This window comes from Haemaphysalis longicornis, unplaced genomic scaffold (assembly GCF_048455015.1).
Source record: "Haemaphysalis longicornis isolate Haplotype H1 unplaced genomic scaffold, Haemaphysalis longicornis Haplotype H1 scaffold_5, whole genome shotgun sequence".
Lineage (NCBI taxonomy): Eukaryota > Metazoa > Arthropoda > Arachnida > Ixodida > Ixodidae > Haemaphysalis > Haemaphysalis longicornis.
Window position 1 is genome coordinate 29,034,371 of NW_027526385.1, and position 22,292 is coordinate 29,056,662.

At 45.6% G+C, this 22,292-nt stretch overlaps 1 protein-coding gene across 1 annotated transcript in view; it reads left to right on the forward strand.

Moving 5' to 3' along the window:
• LOC144139131 (uncharacterized) overlaps positions 1-22,292 on the forward strand; it is a 59,830-nt gene that overhangs the window by 17,892 nt on the left and 19,646 nt on the right. The window contains exons 4-7 of the mRNA XM_077671585.1: positions 5,462-5,503; positions 7,240-7,284; positions 7,738-7,783; positions 17,929-18,002. Of these exons, the coding sequence (XP_077527711.1) occupies positions 5,462-5,503; positions 7,240-7,284; positions 7,738-7,783; positions 17,929-18,002 (207 nt within the window). The remainder of the gene's footprint in view (positions 1-5,461; positions 5,504-7,239; positions 7,285-7,737; positions 7,784-17,928; positions 18,003-22,292) is intronic.

Below are 22,292 nucleotides of genomic sequence, written 5' to 3' on the forward strand. Positions count from 1 at the left end.
TTAAGGTATATTTAGTCCTGCACTTGGGGGTGGTAGCCAGCGCCACTCGGACTACTCGGGGTTAAGGGGACCTTCTTTTTAACCCCCGGGCCGTGACTCGAGTGTCTACGACATGTCGAGAGTGGTCGACCAGCGTTGAACCCACTCAAGTTACCCTTGGCACCAAAACTGCCAGAACAGAGGCCCTCGCTAAGCATGTAGCGAGGGCATATATATATATATATATATATATATATATATATATATATATATATACAGAAAGATAGGTCGGCAGTCTACAACGCCAAAGGAGGCATAGGGGTGTGGTTAGGCTCTTTATCTTTTTCACTACGGTTAATGAACTAAACATTTTTTTTCAATACACAGAAGAAAGAAAGGAAGAAAAACACGCGCCCTGAGTGGGGACCGAACCCACGCCTTTCGATTACATGTCGAATGCCTTACCAATTCGGCTATCTGGGCGACTGTGTTCTCCTTCACTTTCTGGGCTATTTATACTTACTAGAAGTGTATCTGACGCTTGAGGGTGGTAGCCAGCGCCACTCTGACTAACCGGGGAGAAGGGGACCTTCTTTTCAACCCCCGGGGCGTGACTCAAACGTCTACAGCCTGTAATGAGCGGGTAAGTGGCGGGAAGCCCTCTTATGCTACCTAGGCATCAAGGCTGCCAGAACTGAGACCCTCGCTAGGCTTTCGCAGAATAATATAGTAAGGAAATGAGGGGCTCGTTGAGGAAATACAGAAAGATAGGTCGGCAGTCTACAACGCCAAAGGAGGCATAGGGGTGTGGTTAGGCTCTTTTTCTTTTTCACTACGGTTAATGAACTAAACATTTTTTTTCAATACACAGAAGAACGAAAGGAATAAAAACACGCGCCCAGAGTGGGGACCGAACCCACGCCTTTCGATTTACTACAACTGTATCTGACGCTTGAGGGTGGTAGCCAGCGCCACTCAGACTACACGGGGAGAAGGGGACCTTCTTTTCAACCCCCGGGGCGGGACGCGAACGTCTACAGCCTGTCATAAGCGGCTAACTGGCGGGAAACCCTCTTATGCTACCTTGGCATCAAGGCTGCCAGAACCCAGGCCCTCGCTAAGCTTTCGCACGATCATAGGGTTTGGAAATGAGGGGCTCGTTAGGAAATACAGAAAGAAAGGCCGGCAGTCTACAACGCCAAAGAAGGCATAGGGGAATGGCTAGACTATTTTTTACCGTTAGCGACGTTACATTGTTTTTTTTTAATTATTATTACGCGAGAAAGAAAGAACGAAAAACACGCACCGAGAGTGGGGACCTTACCCACGCCTTTCGATTAGATCTCGAATGCCTTACCAAGTCGCCCAGATAGCCGAATTGGTAAGGCATTCGAGATCTAATCGAAAGGCGTGGGTTCGGTCCCCACTCTGGGCGCGTGTTTTTCTTTCTTTCTCACGTAATAATAATTAAAAAAACCAATGTAACGTGCCTAACGGTAAAAAATAGTCTAACCATTCCCCTATGCCTTCTTTGGCGTTGTAGACTGCCGGCATTGCTTCCTGTATATATATATATATATATATATATATATATATATATATATATGGGGCAGGATGTATTGTTTCTGTTGCTGTTGACTGTTGTTATTCAAATCTGTATAATATTTTTTGGGAGGCTCCAAGAAAATGTGAGATTGGTTAGTAGCTGCTGATAAAACATTTCGGCAGTTTTGTTTTTCATGGGCTTCTGTCGTGTTCTTCATATTCTACTCGTATAACAACGCAATCTGTCATATGGCGTAGAGTAAGGTATTGAAATGCCGTCAGTTTGTATAGAAATGTCCTAATTTTACCTGTATGACAACTAGGCGCTGACATTGCGTTCTGGTTAGTGCACCCATGACAGCATGTTGCCCTTGTTCATTTCGTTTGCGTGTTTTAAGAATTCATACAAATGTTTACTTATTCAAAATTAGAAGAGCAAATTGGGTGTAGCTAAGTGTTTTTAAATAAACTTCCACTATGTGCTCATGCATATATTGAACACAACATTGTTATAGACATGCGCAATTTTATTTATTGTCTTATTTTCCACCGTCCTTGGCGGTTCCACGACAAGTTTACAGCGCCTCTATCACACTTGAAAAAAGCATAGGTGCTTTTGCCATTCCCTCGAATCATTGGCCAATACCAAGCGACGGAAACTTTAGTGTGAATTCGGTAAAGCTAAACCTTTCGTGCGTTTTAGGTGAATAAGAGATCACAGGACAGCATGATGATTGATTGATTGTAGGGTTTAACGCGCCGACGCAACGCAGGCGATGAGGCGCGCCGTAGTGGAGGGCTCCGGATTAATTTTGACCACCTGGGGATCTTTATTGTGCGCCGAAATCTCGTACACACGGGCGGTTTTGCTTTTCGCCTCCACCAGAAAAGCGGCCGCCGCGGCCGGGAATCGAACCCGCAACCTCGTGCTCAGCAGCGCAACGCCTTAGCCACTGAGCCACCGCGGCGGGTTGACAGCATGATGCACCAGAAAAATACCCTTGCGAGTTCTTAGCGACAACCTATTTAAAAACAACTTTGTGGATTTCCGAAGATTCCTGAGCGTCTCGTTTTAACACTCGTGAACTTGAGGCTAGGCCGGGTACACACCCCTTGTTCGTGTATAAAAATTCGCCGCCGTACACATAGGCACGTGGAGAGCCAAGCGTAGGGTGGACGCCTCCATGGAAGCGTTCACGTAGTTGTGAACAGATATCTTTCCTTTCTCGAAGGCAGCTCTATCCACGCACACGCTGCACTTCCTCGTTCCGACATGCTCTGCCTTACTGTTGTGCCGCCCGGCCCAATGTCAAAATCAAATCACGCTTCGACTTAACGTAATCCTATCAACGACGCGAGCGTTACGATTGCACACACCACTCTGTTACACACTGATACCAATCGACGCCGTAATTGTGCCGACATGTCCCACCTACCGCTGACGAAATAATAAAACCATGCCCCTACTTCTCATTTATTTAAGCACAATCATACAGCCGCCTTCGACGGAAGTCTGTGCTCAGTTGTCCAGTTAAGCAACATTCCTGTTAGAGGATTCAACTGTAGTTCTTCCAAGTTTTCATAAACCTAATATTTTACAAGAAGGTAAATAGTATATACAAGAACCCGTGATTTATTTTTTTGCAGCTTACCTAATGGCATACTGTGTCACATATAGCCTTGCTACATTTTCGGGCATACCTATTAAATGCAGAGCATTTCTTTAACTCACGATGTCAACCTTTCTAGTTGTCCATCGTAGTCCGCACCCCTCCCCCTACACTATATAAAAAAATAATACTTACCGGCGCCTGGTTTCGATCCCACGACCCTGCTGGCGGAACGCAAGGTACATGGTGCTCTACCCACTGCGCCACAAAGCCGACACAGAATGGAGGGCTACAAACGCGCCTTATATCCTTGACTCATTCAAACTACGTCAAGAAGCTGCTGATACAACGCATTCACTACCTGTGGGCTGAACGCGAGGTACATGGTGCTCTTCCCACTGCGCCAGCATAATCATACCCACCTGCTAATAAATGATGTCACGTGACCACGTAATTACGTCTCCTCATTTAATTACAATACAACAACCAACAGCAACAAGTGCAACAACATTAACGTAACGCAAACTACTTAACGTCGTGCGCACCCGGAAATGCTCTGCATTTGATCGTGCCCCTCACAAGGGGGATGTTTTTTTTTCTGCTAAAAGAAGGCCAGACAACGATTCATTACTAAACTATCGCCTGTCACATACAAAATACTTCAAAAAAGTTTTATAAATGTAAGACTTAAACAGCGAGCGTCATTGCGATTGTGAGAATAATTTACTCTAAGAGAACGTTTCGTGTTAAAGCGAAGCTTTAGTATTATCCGTTGGCCGCAATTTTTCTACGTGCTTGACAAAACCTTGCCGCAAAGCAAACTTTATGGCAAATGCTCCGAATAAAACAGCCGTTTTTTTGTTTTACCAAAACGTTCCTAAAATATTTATATAACAACTAGCCGCTAAGCCAACACCATCATTACGCCGACCTCAATTTACTGGTCAGTATTTGTGATTTCACGTTTAATGTAGTGAACGTCAACTAATTCCTGCCTGCTCTAAATATGCAGGCTTCTGCTGGAGGGAAGTAGACAACCCCGCGTTTTACTAGTATGATAAAAGTATGCTGCTTCAAAGTTTCATTAGGTAATCACAAAGCCATTATCAATACTTACAGAACGACGGGAAAAAAATTAACATGGTATAAACATATCTGCTACGCGGTTTGAGAGTTTCCGTGTACCCTTCCGTCGCACACTGCAATGGATACAAAATTTAAAATAATTTTTGCTGGGAAAAAATGCGCTATCCCGAAAAGTATTTAAAAGTGTACGCTTTGGCACAATGTTCTGTGGCATACATAACGAGAGTCTTCCTGCGCTCCTCAAATACATGAGTACTGTTTATACATTGCTTATCACGTGTCCCTAAATCGATATATTTGCACGTTTAGCCCTGTTTTTCTGAGAACGTGTACCAATCCGTCACTTTTTACACGAAATGTTTTCCCCATTTCCGTACATTAATTCACCTTGTTTACAATACACTAAAAAAACATTTCGAGCCCTACCTATATTTTAAAGTGGATATCCAGTGAACCTGCATAAAATGAACTTTAAAACATGGGAAGAGACGTACACGTGCTATGTTTGTCATCTTTTCCTAGTGGTACTGACCATGACTTTTTAATTACCGAGTGGAACTTGGAAAGGCTAGAGCTTTATCCTTGTATACAAACATAAGGCCGGCCGTTTCCCTCCCGTAAAAGCCTAAATATTCCCGGAAATGCAATTTTGTATTCTTTATAAGTTGACTGTGAGCTTACAGATTACCGGAATTTATTATACTCGGCATAATAATGGAGTTAATTTGTTAACTGTGTTGAAATTATTTAAAGTGGGATACTTTTGATAAAACAATGGTTACAGCCGGTTTTGGCGAACATACTCTTTGTGAATATGCTATGTTGTAGGGTTTTCAGGTTTACCGTGTACAAGTATTTCTCAAGGAAATAAAACTCATCGAACTAATGGAGTCGGCATTGCCATTTGTCATGAAATGTTTGTTGAAAAGGTTCGCACAAAACAGCAGTTATAACTATTGTGTGTTGAGCATTCGCGGTAACGTTACGTTCACGGTAAGCGATTTTCTCACCTGGCGAGAAAAATGCACGTAACCATTTTAAAATAAAGCTCTGCTGACAAAATAAAATGAATACATGTGACACTAAAATAGCACCATGTGCATCGCTGGTCGTCCACGGCAAGACGTAGGTGTCTTGAAGTCAAAGAAGTATACATCTAACCCCTTTTCTCGAACGTCTGCTTGTCTAAATCGACTTTAGGGGTTTGTCTAATATCGTACAACTGTTGTGTTTGTTTACAGTGTATGGGAAAATATTTTGATCTCTGCCTCCTTAACAGCTCGGTAAGTTATGAGTGTCGGAATACATGATGCTTCTTTTATTTCTCGCATGCTTTATTGCAAATAAAAAGTAACATTGGCTTTTTTTAGCGAAAGTGTCCTGATATTTACTTCACTCAGCGCAAAACCGAAGGGAATTGGGCTGAGGGGCGAAACTTTCATAAGGCAGACTAACAAATAGCATAGTAAAAAGCTTTGTCGATGCACAGATCTCTAATTTTTGTTGTTTGAAATGGTGGTTCTTAGGTGAACAGCTGCTCCTTATGCAGAGTATTCCTGGACAAAAAAAGCCTTGTTTCTACCAAACAAAGGGAAAATATGACTAAAACCTATAACGACTTTGTGCCGACATTAAGGCATTACGCATGTTCGCGCAACACTTGACCGTTTATTAAGAGTTTCGAAAAGTCGCGCCACTCTATCGGAAAGGATAATAAAATGCTGATGAACACAAAAGACCGGAAAGAGCGTGGTCTGTATCAACGAGATAGAGTGCCGTAAATACAAATGCACTAGTCGCGACCAAATAGGCTGATAATTATTAGAGGAAATGCGAAAAGGTTGAAAAAGGCAAAATCACTCAGTACCCCGCTCCCCAAAAATATTGTGACGCCACAAATCGGGAATTCTGAAATGGCATTGGTGCAGGTTGTCTGACCTTTTTCTGAAACAGAGATCAAAGCTGGTACCTGCAAATGTCAGACAAGAGTCTTCAGATGCCCCAGCAAGGTACACGTGTCTAATGTAGCGGAGTTTAACTCTTCAACATAATTAAGGCTGTTTCGTTATAACAGCTGCTGTAAATCAGTGGAAGGTTTGATTTTGGTCCAATGTGCTCCCTATTTGTAAGCATGGCTAAAAGACTTATGCGATGACCCCAATAAAAACTGGCACCGACAGAGAATGTGGACAAAGTTCAAAAGATGTTTCGGCTCCCGTATGCGTACCTCGTTCACAATAGAACGTTATTGTGAACAACGCACCCGTAGGGATCCGAAACTTTTTTTTTGGATGCTCAAAACATTCTTGGTCTCTGCCTGCTTCGATTGTTTTCATGCGTTTTCCCGACCAGACGGGCTTCCGTCCAGTTGGAAGACTTCTGGACCCTCGGTTGCACGACTTTTGCAGGCGAGTGTGAGAGGTATTGCTTGTTTTCAATATTCGTGTTTAGTCACACACGACAACCAGGCGCGAAACTCCGAGGTTACAGGCGGAACAAGCTTAACTTAGTGCGCGGCCGTCAGCCGGGGCCCAGGAATTCGCGCTAGTAGTTTGAACTGCTCCCCCTAGGCCACAGAACCGCCATTGTCGGAAGTGCCTTGACCGACTTGTAGGTGGTTCCTTTTCAGGATGCGTGTTGTGATTACCCTTCACGACATGACGTGTACTTGTGGAAGAAAAATAATAGAAAGAAATAAAAGCATAAATTACTTATGTTTGAGGAACTGTTGAAGAGGAGTGAGCAAAAGCGAGTTAAAGGAGCACTGGTTTAGTAGTCGTGAACAGAACAAAAATCTTTCACTGTGCCCCAATACTCGGAAATGCATATTATTCAACCTTCCCAGATAAACACGACTGTGAAAATGTCTCTTCGTGCCATACCCCCAAAGCGAAAATGTTTATGCGTCTGGTAGTATTATGCGTAAGACATTTCAGAGACCGATTTTACTTTTGGAAAGCATAATGTTTTGCTATAAACAATACAGTATTTTGATGCATTATTACTTTTTGGCTTACAGAGAGCGGAGAAATCTGTACGGCTTGCTGCTGCAAACTTTGGCAAGGTGAGTTTCAGCTTCTTCAGATATAAATACTTGTTTATACAAAACCGAGCAGGAGAAAACGGATAAAAATTTATATTTTCATGTCACGCGGAATGACATGGTATCTTGCCCTCTATCACCCAGGGCGGCGAAAACGTGTCAGTATAGAGGAAATTCTGCACTACGATGACCGCTCTGACATTCTCTAAAGGTTACAACACTTGCTTAGTACCATGATGATACTGCTATGTAGGAAAACATGGTTGAATATTATGTTTTAAGGTTTTCACAAACATAGCCCGAATGAGTAAATACAAATGTGTCACACACGACAAAATTGGGCAGACCTAAAGAACAGTGAAGCATTGCTTTAGGCTATGAAAACAATTTCCGTGGCTCTTTAAGCTCAGTAGGCCCATTAGCACTAACGAGAAAAAACCGTTGACGAAACAGGATTTTTTTATTCTCTTACAGTGCATGGCAAATTCCAGCTTCGATTGGATGTTCAACCCTTCTCAGAGTAAGCATTTCTGAGTGTTTCATCTGTATTGATTGGGTGTAATTAACGGCAGGGTTGTTTAGGCCGACACAAATCTGTCCGGCGTAGCCAAAACCACGAAGCGTTTAGAAAAAAATTTGGTTTGGGAGGTAACGAGGATCGAGCATGGGACATTTACCGACCAGATTTTAGAGGAAACCACCAAGGTTGAGTAAGTTTCTGTGAAGGAAAATTTGACATCCACCTCAATGCAGCCAAACAGCTGATGAAGAATAGCGCCTGCAGCGTGATATCTTAACGCGATGGCCCGTCAGTAAAACAGGTCTGTACCAGTCATAGACAAGCCAATTCAAATGTGGCTGTACTGTCTGCCAGTCTGCTTGCTCACATCATTCTCGCAGTTAGACGGAGAAATTAAAGCGAAGAAACAAACGCAAACAGGTTGTAGCGTAAATGACGCCTTTCGAGATGATCATTGCGAAAAGACAGAGAAAAAATAATGAGCGAGAAGCAAATATGATGTAGCAGTAAATAAGTTGTTTTAGAAAAAGCATTTCCCAGAAATTTTGGTGTTCCTCACACGTGCAAGTTTTGTTGTATGTTTTTTATGTACACATTACAAACACCATGTAATAGGAGGGTCAAGGAAAACTCGTCAAAAGTGAACTCCTCACAGACAACTCGCCATAGGGGAACTCGTCCCATAGGGCAAGTAGTCATAGGCCATCTCGCTCTAGAGAAACTCGTAACATAGGGCAACAGGACACTAGGCCAACACGTCACATTTTACGTTTTTTGTCTATCATGTTCATATGAAAGAGTACAAAAACTCGTAAAATTCTCTGCTTATGCATAAACATGCTTCCACACCCCTCCTTCAATTCAAAAGCTGTAATGTTTCGTTTGTGGCATTCGAGGAACACGCCAGATCAGACAGCGTATCTCATTGCTTTTTTTGTCGTGGTGCACCTAATCACGGGAGTCCTTAATATTAGATTTTGTGTGGCCGGCCTGTTTTTTAAATACAAATTTTTATTTTGAGGTAATTGGTTGACCGCGCTGTATTGGGTATGCCTTTGCGTAATGGTTCTGCATTATCGGTTTTTAATATTTTGTCCTTTGGTTTTCATGTTTTCTTAACCAACCATGATTATTTTTGGGTACGGTGACCTATATACGGGAGTGAAAGTTAAGGCTGGAGTTAAAAGTTGACACTCACACACAAAAGTGTGATGAGTATTTTTTTGGATGGAGAAGAAAATTAACGAAAAGAATCCGGAATTTATGCAAATAAACAAGAGGTTAACACAGGAACTACGAGAGGCCAAATTGGGTCAAACTGCCAGGTTGAAACCCGTCAGCTGCCCCTCTTCCACCGATATCCACCAAAAAGAAACCGTAGAAGAAAACGTAAAGAAAATATTATCTCTGGCTCAACAAAAACTAAAATAAGAAAAGCATGGACACTGATGACAGGACATAAAATGTGTCCCTCTACCCCGCAAAAAACTGTGAACATTTTTTTGTTGCGAGAAGGGAAATCAGAATGGGACAGAGGAACTTGCGTTAAAATAGAAAAACTATTTGAACCACCACCTGCAAACAAACAAAAGGACAGGACCCCACGAACACTGACGAGGCCAACCTGGAAGTAATTATCAGGGTATACAAGCCGCTAACTGCCTCCCCGCTACACATCCACATCCGCGAAAAACAGAACTGCGAGACGAAATTTCGAAGAACGAGATGGACGGTGCTACCACTTTCCCAAGTACGGGATCATTTAGAACGAGACGCACTCTTTGACCATTTTTCCTATGACCAGTTTTTATAGGACCAGTAGGCTGCGACGAGCGGGCCTGTTCCCGTAATAAGCAGATTCTGTATTGCAGCTTTTCCGCTTCTGGTGTTCCCGAAAGCCTTGCTTGAGTTCACGTGTTATGACAAGAAACACCTTCTCCTCCCTCTCCCGTGATTTTCATAGAAACTCATCCAAAGCTAGCTTCCGTCCTGCGAGCCGTCACACCTCAAAAATTTGCAATCTTGTTGTCCTGTCTCTACATCAATCCGGACTCCATCAAACCAATTTTGCCCTTGCATGGAAGGAGGGTTGTGTAACAACCCTCCTTCCATGCCAGCTACACTTCCTCCATCCCCTTTCTCTCGATTGGGACCTACCCCTATATGAGTCTTTCCCTGGGTTACCCTGTTGCCTTAACAAAAGCGTCTTCTTGCTGAAATATCGGCACCGCACTGAGGCCGCTACCTCAGATATATATTTGATGAGATAGAAGGCAGTGGTGGTGTGTACGTCAGAAGAGGTTTTGACGCCTAGGAAGTTTATGAAAAAATGAAATTGGAGATCGTGCACAATCGCGGCTGTGGGTATGCGCCAGTACAGAGAAAAATAATATGGGAAGGTGATTGGAGAATAAGTGGGTGTAATCTAAGGAGCCTGAGTTCTGGAGGCTGCTTGCAAGATGCGGTAGCTGTGGTCTCCCAAGGCCGTCGTGAGGACGCCGGGAGACTCAGCCAGGCTGCAGAGCCAGCAGTGCCCACTACCTGTTCGTTGACCGCGCATTTGACAGCCTGGGTCGGATGTGCAATGGGTGTTCCCTTAAAAATCCAGCAAAATCTGCTAATAGTCGAGACCGTGCAGCGTATCCGCATTGAGTGCGCCATATCCCGTGAGAGGTTTTATCTATCACAAACAGTCTTGCTAACTCAAATGGGAACCGTTATTTTTTCGGCCCTCACCGAACGTTGTGTGTTTAGAGTATGTTGTATTATAGTAATGCTGTTTTAGTGTAACGTCCTTCTCCTAAACTCGCCCTCTCTGGGTCAATGTTCGTCTCCGTTTTCTAAATACATTTCAAGGGCCTGTTCAATTATTCCAGCGCTAATTCCGAAGACTAGCCACTAGTACCATCAAAACTGGCTTCTGTTAAAGGCCGCTCCTCCACCAGTTAGACGAGACAAAAAGTAGGAATTTTGAACGCACGTAGCTTATTTAAGACATCGAGTTTGAGAGGTAAATAGCAGTCGCATTACAGCTAGGGTACCATCCCGGTGCTTGAAAACCTTGTTGCTATTTGCATCGAGCTAGGCTTTAAACTCGGCGAACTACGCTCATAGCTTGAGCGCGAACGTTGAGGGGTGTTAGCTATACGATTTCTTGAAAGAAAGGCATAATTGGAAAATTTAAAACGGAAGAGGTTGAACGTCGACAGCAGTTGTGAGACATTGTCATGCGAAGAAATCACATGACCACAGGAAACATTACTCCAAGAAGAAAACACTTTAAACTCAGCAAGAAGATGACAAAGAAGACGACGTAAGGCACGCGGCGCCAAGGTCATTGCCTGGGCTACGGCGATGAGCGCTCGAGATTAGAGCACGAGCTTGCGCCGGACGCGGGCCAATCGGAAGCGGCCAACGAGGGCGGCAGGCGGCACAGGGGAGCCAGAGAAGAACTACGAAGTGTGGAGAGTGCTGGGGGCTTGGCGGACGGGCGACCGGACCCATGCTGTGCCCCGAAAGGTCCTCCGCAAACGCATTCCCAAGACACCTCCGCGCACAAGTCGTCACGCCGGGCCTCAGTGAAAGAACGCGACGCCCCAAGGCAGCTGCGTCGGCCACTACGCCACGGGAGCTGGGAGCGCGCTTGACTACCGCCGCAACGACATCACCTGGACGTTTCAAAACCGCAACACAACTACTGGGACGTGAGGTAGGAGAACCCCGTTCCCGCAGCGAACACATATTTTGGACATTTCATTCCCGTACTTAGTCCTAGCTCTTGACTTCCGGACTTTGACTATTTCCCGTTTGCTTGAACTCTTTACCGTGTTCCAAACCGCTTTTTCACCGTTATTCAGTATTTATTAATTCCCGCTGTTCTTTAGTTTGTCTCTGTTTGCTGTGTGTATTTGTTTGGGTTTCGGGGGACATAAATAGAAAGTCTCGTTTCCGCAGTTTATTATATTTTTAATATTTGTACCAAACCTGACAGACCTGCAGCTTGCATGAATAAAGGGAAGATAGCAGGAAGCTTACCGTGTTCACCACTGCGAGGCAAGGCAAAAAAAAATAAGGAAGGAGAAAAAGTAACTTAAGGCAGTGGATTTGTGTACGTTCCGCTTTGCGAGAGTACGGTAGTACTCGAAGGCAATTAGTTTTCGCATGGGAATGGTGGAACATGGCTCTCTACAAACAAGTTTCTGTATTGTGAAGATACCCTGGTACCTCAACAGACTATACAGAGGGCTGTAGAGACAGGTATAGCCTCAACAGGCGCTGATAGAGCATGCGTCGTTGAGAAGCTTCCTTTAAAAAATGTAATTGATAGAACAGAAACACTTATTTCTCCTCATTGATGCACACCGGAGATTCACATCACGACAAGCAGTTCTAGCAAAATATATATAACCATTCTGGTAATAAAGGCGTCATTTTCAAACATGGGATACGCTTCCAAGCGAAGTTACTCAGCAAAAGGACCTGATGTGCAAGTGCACGGGGGCTATTGAAGGCGAGATTTCTTGAAACAAAGCCACAACAACGCTTACAGCTTGGTGGCCCGGTCAATTGACCTCATCCATCTCTGCCCGATTAAAGAAACACCCGGAAGTTTGGGTTTGCAAAAACACAAAGCACTTCCTCAGAAGCCAAAACGCAGGTAAAGAATTTACTACACAAAGGAATCAATACCCCTAGCCCTGAAGGCGTGGCGAAGTTTATGCAAAAACGCAGCCGCTTCCAAGATGCAGACTTCCCACCGCAAGCGCATAAGGTCGAGACTGGGCTCAGATTCCGTAGGAATTTGAGCTTGTTTAAGTAAAAGTTTAAACTTCTCAACTTTCACTGTGTTCGCCTTTTCACAACTGGCCGGCCGTGTAAGCTGAGTAGACACAGCTGATAGGAAGGACGTTATGAAACTCTCGCATCGACATTAATCGGGAAATACCGAGCGAAGGAACGCGAAGGCTTGCGTATGTGGTTGGGAAAACCAAAAGGGCGAAACAAATAGGATTCAACGGTCTCCTCAATTCCTATTCTCAATCGCTACATGCAAGCGAGGACCTCTGTTCTGGCAGTCTTGGTGCAATATGTAGCTTAAGAGGGTTCAACGCTGGTCGACCACTCTCGACATGTCGTTGACACTCGAGTGACGGCAAGGAGGTTATAAAGAAGGTCCCCTTCCGCTTGAGTAGTCGGAGTGTCGCTGGCCATTACGCCAAGCGCAGAATGCAGTTAACATAAACACTCGATAAAATGGAGGGGAGCACAGCCGGGCTGGTAGCGTTGGGGTTATGGCACCAGACGCGTTTTCTGGGGGTCGTCAGTTCGGTTACAACCCGGCTGGCATCTTTTTCTCCTCTTTCTTTCTCTCTGTCAAGAAACCGCATTTGCTTCAACGCCAATAAAAGGCCTACCCAATTTGCCCCTTTGCTTTCCTTGAGCTTCTTGGCTGCCTACCCTTACTTCTTTTCTTATTCAACTAGTCCCTCATTTCCCACTCTGATTCTCAACATGCATATCGAAGGTCTCTGTTGTGGCAGTCTTGGTGCCACAGGTATCTTAAGTTGGTTCAACGCTGGTGGACCGCTCTCGACATGTCGTAGACGCGCGATGCACGGGCCGAGAAAAAAAAGATCTCCCTGTCCTCGAGTAGTCGGAGTGGAGCTGGCTACCACCCCAAAGCACAGGAAACACTTATATGACGTATTCAGAGACGTAATCGGAGAGGAGTTGGCGTCTATGACAACTCTTCTTCAGCCCTACCATTCTGCCCCTCTCCACGTGCCTACATAATCTGAATCTGTTTCAAGGCAAATCGTACTCCCGACTCTTCATTGCCACTTGACCTCAATTTCTGCGACTTCAGCCCCACTGCTTTTCCATTCAACGTGGCGAGCACCGCGTCCTATATGTGACCCACCCGATCATTACAAGTGACATCCACGGGCATATGTCTCGCGTTTGCCGTCGGTGGCACCTAGAAGAGCTCCGCGGCTACGCCCCTACAAGCGGGAACACTACTGCAGCTACTCACCTCACGAGCCTGTGTATTCGATATCTTCCCGCCGCTCAACCCAGCCTCCTGACACCACCGAGCTTCCCCGCAATCCCGTTCCTCTCGACGTCCTTCCCCTTCGCTCTTCAAGAACGCTTTGTCGCCGCTCTGTCCCGTTTTCAATGTACCCAACGAGCCGCCAGTAAACTAGAGGCTGAAGTGTTTGGTGGAAAGCTACATCACATGGAACCATCACAAATCCTCCAGATGTTCCGTGTAACAAGAATTTTTTTGCCGAAGGGGTTCAAGTGGAAGCATTAGTTGGCAACGGAGCAAGTGTTTCTGTAATTCATGCTAATTTGTTTTCACGTCTTGGGAATGTGAAGACTTCGTATGGGGGCCATTGCTTACGTGGCGCTAATGGTGATGACATTACGCCTTCGGCCTATTGTGTGCGGTAGGTTTTATTAGGAGAAGTCCACCATCATATTCAGTGCGCTGTGCTTTCCCCCTGCGCCCATGAACTCATTCTTGGTTGAGACTTCCTGGCGTTAGCCTTCACCGTTATCTCCTGCCGTCGACCAGCTATCTATATCGCCTGCCCAGAACATCCAAAGTGTCAGGACGCACCACAGAAAACCCCGAAGTTGAATGCCGAATGCAGTTTTGGCAGCTGTTTCCGAAGAAGTGTTGTCAGTCACATCATACAAAATTGTCGAAGGCGACGTGGTTGCCTTTCCAAGTACTCGACTATTGCCGGAAGGGATTGCCATTGCAATCCGCCTCCTTAGATCTATGAGAAGATCCGCAGCCCTGGTTGCCGCTAACATCATGGCGGATTCACAAGGAACTGCGGTGGTCGATAGTACTTCGGCAAAAGTCGCTTGCGGTGGCGCGCGTTCCTCGAAGAAGCCCTCGGCTGCTTCTCCTGGTTAAATGTCAACCCTTGCTGCCACCCATCGTCTCTACCTAACGCCAAACCAGACACATCTATTGCTTGATGTCCTGCCCAAACACCGTTGTTAGTTTGACGTGTATTTGCCTGGCTTCACACAGACAACTTCCAAAGAACATCAAATTTATACCATTAGATCAGCTGTGATTCGATGCATATCGTATCGTGTCTCTGCATCTGAGCGCAAGATAAGTTAAAATATTGTGGTCAAAATGGTAAAGCGCAAAGCCATTCGCCTATCCATAAGTTTATGGTAGGTAGAATATGCTGGAGGAGAAAAAAAGACAGCTCTTTGCGGGTTCTGTGTTAATTACAGCACGCTTATTACTATCACTTGGAAGGACGTGTACCCTGGGCCCCGCATAGATGATGCCTTTGACTGTTTGCAAGGGGCCGAGTACTTTTCAAGCCTGTATCTCTTCGATCGGGGTACCTGCACATCCCGATCCACGAAGCAGAAAAGGAAAATGCGGCATTTCATGTGATCCCATCAGGCCTTTCTAATGAGCCAGCTAGATTCGAACAAATGTTGGACACTGTGCTTCGTGGCCTCAAATGAAAAACTTGTCTATGTAATTTAGAAGACGTTGTAATCTTTCCGTCCACATAGTCGCAGCACCTTGGACGCCTTGATCATTACTAACTTGCCTGTACAACTCCCCATTGCCACAGAATACTAAAAAGTGCCATTTCGCTACTAAAAGCATCAAAGCCCTGGGATATGTAATTTGCAATGAAGGAATACGCCAGGACCTCGATAACACTGTTGCCGTGATCAATGTCCTTGGCCACTTCAAGACAGAGGTTTAGAAAGCTTTCTTGATAGCGCACCGTACTTCCGGCGTTTGATTCGCAACTTTGCGAGACTTGCTTCTTTTCTGCAGAAGCTTGTACGCGCCAACGTGCCCTTCCTCTGGACGCGCGAATGCCAAGGAGGTTTTTAAGCGCTTAAAGACGGCCGTACGTTCGGCCCGTGACTGCGTCATTTTGATGAAACAGCACCGACTATTCTGAACACTGACGCGAGCGGCAGCGGAATCCGTTCTCTGTTCTTCTGCAGCAATAACGAAGTTGCTGAGAAAAAAAACTACAGTATCACTCAGCAAGAATGCCCCTTCGTTTTTTGGTCAACTCAGAAGTTTCCCGCCCCCCGGACGGGCGTCGATTTACCATCCTCATAGAGCACCATGTCCTTTGTTGGCTATCAGCACTGAAGAATTTGTCTGGGCACCCAGGCGGTGGGTGTTGCGTCTGCAACAGTAGGATTTTACCATCGCATACAGATCCGAACAAAGCGTCTTGATGCCGACGCTCTCTCGCGATTCCCCCTATCCTCCTCCTTGACGCAAGCCTCCTCCAAATACAGTCAGTCAAGTTTACCTCTGTTGCCTTCACCTGCTCAGCTGTACCCGACTCAATCGTACTGCAAACGCTCCAGTGCACAGATTCTTATTGCCGTATTTTAATCGATTGCCTCAATGGATCTGTCCAGCCGCCGAACAGCCACTTGCGACGACATCTTTATGTTTTGGCTTATGGTGGACTGCTATGCCGCGCAAACCACCACCCTAATTGATACAGAAAGGATCCTGCAGCTCCTCGTAAACTTCGCCGCCGCATTTCGAGCCGCTTCACAATGATGACACTTCTGGGCATCGGGGATTTCAGAAGACATACGGTTGCTTTCGCCATCGATTTTTCTGCCACTTAACCTATACCAGTGTCGCACAGTACATGGCCTCTTGCGCCTTGTGCCAGCACCGCCAGCGATCGACGTAACCCTCTTCAGGTTTGCTTCAACCAGCTTTCCGTGCCCCTACGCTCCGTTTGAAGCTATGAGCATAGACGTGTATGGTGCCTTGCCTCCAACAACTGGCAATTCGCGCTGGATTGTGACAGCAGTGAATCATTTGAACCGATACGCTGAGACCGCTCGTCTACGACGGGGCAGTGCTCAAGAAGTCGCTCACTTAGTATTACGCACTATCATATTGCGACATGGAGAACCACAGGTTTTATTCAGGGACCGTGGCAAAACGTTTCTTTCCCCTATCCTTGCGGAAGTCCTTCGGGCTGCCGACGTCGTTCATAAAACCTCCTCTTGTTGCCATTCCCACACAAATGGGCTCATCGGGCGTTTCCACTGCACTCCATCCGATTTGATCTTATTGTACGTCAGCCGGGCCCACAGCAACCGGAACATCATCCTACTCTTCGTTACATTCGCATATAATTCAGCTGTCCGGTGCACCACCGGTTACTTACCCGTCTTTCTTGTATACGACCCTCCACCCTCTTTTGCTCCAGACGCCACCTTTTTTCACTGCTCCTCTTCCTTCTATTTTACCCCTTACATGAACAGTTCACACTAAGTATCGCTCACTGTCGACGTATGACCAAATATTGCACCAAATCCAGTCAGCAAGGACGGAAGGCTCGGTGTGACTCAACACACCGATCCATTCAATTCTTCAAAGGCCACGAGGTTTTTGTTTCGACCCCTGATCGCACTTCTGGGCTTTGCGAAAAGTTTCTTCACCGCTACCTCGGCCCCTATGTTATCATTGAACAGACACCACCACCTAATTCTCGAGTGTCCTTAGTGAATGTTTCAGTGAACAGTCGGAGCCGAGCAATCAAAATAGGGCACGTCTCGCGGTTAAAACCCTTCACCGTCGCCAGCTATAACCATGTACCACGCGGGCAGGCGGACGCCTTCAGCCGTGGGGGGAAATGTGTGGGCGGTGGGAGTGGGCTGCTCTGATATTTAGGAGTAGGAGCATCATGGGTATATGCAGCGATGAAGACAGGTTAATCTCGATGTTGCCTTTACTCACCTAACCCATCGATACAATCATTTGTGAATGGTCATCATTATCCCTAAGGGGTGATGATGATTACTTCAGTGGCCTGTGCTCCGTAGCCTAACAAAAGTGGTCCTTTAAGATATCGAACTCCGTCTCTCAATATATAAATACGGATGGATGGATTGACGGATGGGCGGATGGATGGATGGATGGATGGATGGATGGATGGATGGATGGATGGATGGATGGATGGATGGATGGATGGATGGATGGATGGATGGATGGATGGATGGATGGATGGGTGTTTTATTTACAGACATTGGCTTATCTGCAATTTGGTTCTAAAAATTGTGGTATACTTGTAGCGAAAGCTCTTATGTCTTTTCAGAGATGCCTACAAAGTCTCAAGCATGCCAACACAGGTTGACAACGAGCTTTGTCGTTTTTAAAGACTTTCAACAGGTAAGCAGTTTATTTTGCTACATTTATTTATTCAGTTTTTCAAGCATAGCTTTCTACCTCTACCAGCCAACAGTTCTTTCGTGTAGTGCGGGACAATAAAGTCCCAACGCGGCGGAGGCGGTGGCGTGGAGGAACGAGCGGAGGATTTCATTCACGGAGCACAGTGTAGATGGCGCGGCAAATTTAGCCAGCGTTTCCCGCGCGGAGGTGCCTGCTCACCGGCGGGCGCGTCGGCCGTACGGCTTTGTCGTCTGCTTTAGCGATGGTTGTTTTGAGCCTGTTTTGACGCAGCTTCGTGTTCATTGCGGGCTTCCTTCACATGGTTTGATTAACTTGCTCGACAGCACCTCCTGGGCAACCAGAACCCGACGGAATTAGGTGGTCGTAAGGCAAGATACTTTAACGATTGGTTTGAAGGGCGGGAAACAAAATATAGAGGCCGCGTACGGACACCTGGCCGCTAGAGAAGCGCTACCTTTTGCCCACTGCTTGCCAAGACTGGGACTCCGTTTTTTAAGTTAATGAATACCATACAGGTTGCGTTTGAACAGGGGTTACAAAAGGCGGAAGGAACAACTAGTCCTGATGAATAGTGATTTTAAAAGTTCCCTCAGCTTTCTCGCTATTCTCAAACTAACAAGTTTAAATCGGTATAAATGGGAATCCCTAACCTCAAATGCCGTATTGTTTCCATGTCCAGGCTTGTGTCACGCGTTGGTTTAGCCCCGAGCTAGCACATCAGGATGGCTAGGTCCAGCTGTGTCACCCTTCAAAAGATGCTCCTCTCCGTTTCCCTTCTAACGGCCGGGATACTGCGGCAGCGTCCACCGCTCTAGCTCCGCCGTGGCCGGAGATGCTTGTGTTCGGGACGCCATTCCCGCGAATTCGAAGTAACGGCTGGCAGAACCTCACGTTTCACTTTTTGTAGAGCCATGTATGTGAATTCAAGTGACGTTGCATGGACAATTGCTGTGGGTGTCGTTTAAAGCTTTGCTTTCGAACCACCTCCACAGCGTGAATTGCAGGCAATTTTTTCAGTTTCTGAATGCGTTTTTAGCTTTTAGATGTCCTTCAAAACACAAAAACCATAACGTTACACCATGCTTACGGCACTTCATATTTTTATTTATAGTTAATTTGCGTCCGAAGGGAAAGATCTTGTTTTATCTTGAAGAGATCGGTTTTGCGGTGTTAGAGACATTTACAGGAACTCGTATACCGATAAATGCAGTATCACGACAAACTTAGAGGTAAAGAGTTTTTAAACTCTCAGGGTTGAGGGGCGACAGTCGCCTATATGTCTTTTGAAGTAAAGAAGCACTAGGTTTCACTGGCAGTGCCATATAAATTTGTTGCCAGTTTCCCGCAAGTGTTTGCAGGCAGGCGCTCTTTTGGAGGAGGAGGACCGTAAGAAGTTGCTTGTAGAGTGTAGAAGTCGGTAGGCGCTTTTCTATTGTTGAGTTTTTGCTTTACTTTGTTCTCAATATTCTTAGTTCTTACGCAAGGCTCCTCAGTAGCGCTTGATAAAGTTCAGACGTGCTACAGTGCCGCGAAGTCGGGGTTTATCAAAGTGAAGGTGCACTTCACGTTTAATGCGTGAAGCACGAACTCCGTTTGAATTTCTGGCATGGGGGGGTCTGGCTGATGGCTCGGTGCTTTGCTGGTCCTTCACGACTTCACTAAAATTTACGGTAAACATTTCAATACAGGGGATTTTTTTATATTTATACACGTTTTTACAAGTGTTACAGTATACTTCTGCGTTTGTTCATTTGTTGTTAACCCCGTTGTGTTTTACAAAATTTTTGACTACCGCCTCCATCATAACCAATGCCCTTCCAGAGCCTTCAAGGTATAAATAAATGTCTCATGCAACTGACAACACTTTATTCCGTCACCATAGGTATACACTAGTACAGGAATCTCGCATACCACGTATTTCTGTTGCGCAGTGCATTGGACGGCTCTTATTCCAGAAGTTTGGAAATATCAATAGCTGATTACAAATATTGTGGCTACCCCCCGTATCCAAACGCGTGCAGCGTGGTGACCGCAAGGAACAAGACATTCAACGTCTCCCGCAAGGCCAAGAGGTTTCTCCTGTTGACTGATCTTTGAGACGAGGCAGGTGCTCCCAGGACAAAATTCTTGCCCTAACCCTACTCATAGTGGCGTGAATGGCTCAATAGCAACTGCAAAATTACAAATGCGGTGTAAGACAAAACGGATAGAAATATTTTAAGGAGACTATATGGAAAGGAGGGGTTAGGGTAGAATATTGTTCAGGAGCTGCAAGAATAATTAAGAAAGTTCGAGGTGCAAATTTCCTGGAAGGCATTAGGTGCACAACCTGAGTACTTACAAATAACTCTGTAAAGGAGGGCTGCGGATTGTCTTTAATGATGTTCATGCTGTGCAGTGCCAGACAAGAACAAAATCTTGAAGAAAGTGAAACTGTGTTAGGGGCGAAGGTCCTCTTGCTCGGGCCTTGTCCCGGACGTATACCGCACATTGTACACGGCACATTAATGATGATTGTGGCACGACCCCCCTAGGGATTGACCAACCAAAGATTGGCCGAAGAGGTCTTGTTCATGCTGTGCAGGGTCAGACAAGAACAAAATCTTAAGGAAAGTGAAACTTTTTTAGCGACGAAGCTCCCCTTGCTCGGGCCCTCTCCCGGACGTTCACAGCACATTGTACACGCCACATTGATGATGATTGTAGCAGGACCCCTAGAGATTGGCCAACCAAATATTGTCCGAAGAGGTCATAACGTTCAACGCGTTCGTTGCTACCCAACAAGGAGGAGAGGAAGAAGAATTGTCGTTCGTCGCCTGCGAGCTCAAGACTCTTGCTCGGGCCCTGTCCCGACCCTCGTTGCTGCCCTACACGGCAGAATGTTGATGATTGTGGCAGGATGCCCCTAGGGATTGGCCAACCAAAGATTGGCCGAAGAGGTCATAACATTCAACGCGTTCGTTGCTACCCAACAAGGAGGAGAGGAAGAAGAAGTGGTTGTCGTTCGTCGCCTGCGAGCTCAAGACACGTACCGGGGGTACGCGACACAAGATGCTCTGCGGAAGGCGACGACCAAGGTGGCTAAAATGTCACACACCGAATTCGCCAACTTACCCATGGAGATTCTCATCGTCCCAAACAAGCCCTACATAATCACCACAAACATCGACGTCGTCGACGGGCTCATCAATGTGGCAGTGGAAAATTTGACGTTCCGAGTCTTTATATGATGTGTGGGCGAATGTTTCGCTGTTTTACCGATATGTATTTCAGCTTCGCCCCTCTAATCATCTTCCACTTCGTGGAGATGGCGGAATTTTTTTAATCGATGCTATAGCCGCAAACCGCTGGAACTAGAACGACACACCCCAGCATTGATGTATCCCGGCACCATAGCTCCACCAGCCTATAGCAAACATGGCCTGCGATGGCACGCACGTATGTTCGGGTTGAAAGGAACTGGTCCGTAACTAAAATTTTGGTACAGCGAAGTAGGCAATGATGGTATCCTATGATGGCGATCGTAGGACCATAGGTAACGAGGTACCAATATCTCGTCATATGGGTAAACGAAAGTGACGTGCCTGGAAATGCACAAACCACATAGAAAATATCAGAGATAAGACACGCATCCATTTTAAAACATGGAACAGTCTGATGGTAGCCGAAACATGCCGTAGTGAGAGGAGTGTAGAAGAATGTAGTGGCATGGCAACGATTTCTTTAGACGCAGTGCTCTGTGAAATCAGATTCAATCAAGGATAGAAGTGAAGGAGAGGGTGGAAGGTTGATCAGCTTTACGAGAAAACGGTACAAAAAAAAACACGTGGTGAATGGAGGCAAGGCCTGGACATTATGAACTAAGGAAAGAGCACATCAAAATATGTTTTGAAAAGCAGCTGAGAAACAGTGGTGAGAATACTTTGGCGGCCATGTTGTTACGGTGTGTTTACACGGAAGCATGTGAAGGCACTATAGAAAGGCTAGACGGTTCAGCACAAAGCATGTAATACAGGAAGCGCCTACAAAACGACAATGTATAGCAAAAATAAAGTGAAGAAATTAGTTTTGTCCTTTCTTCATCATCTGTTAATTACTTTGGGAATGATCTGCAGTTTACCTGAAAAAAAAAACAGCCGCTTCAAGGAAATAGACCATTTCACGAGAATAGCTAAGGTTATTCAAAAAACTATTTTTTTCGTTGATGACAGTTTTCTCATATTTATAAAAACATTTTCTCATGACCGCGCTCATTACGCTATTCTTTTT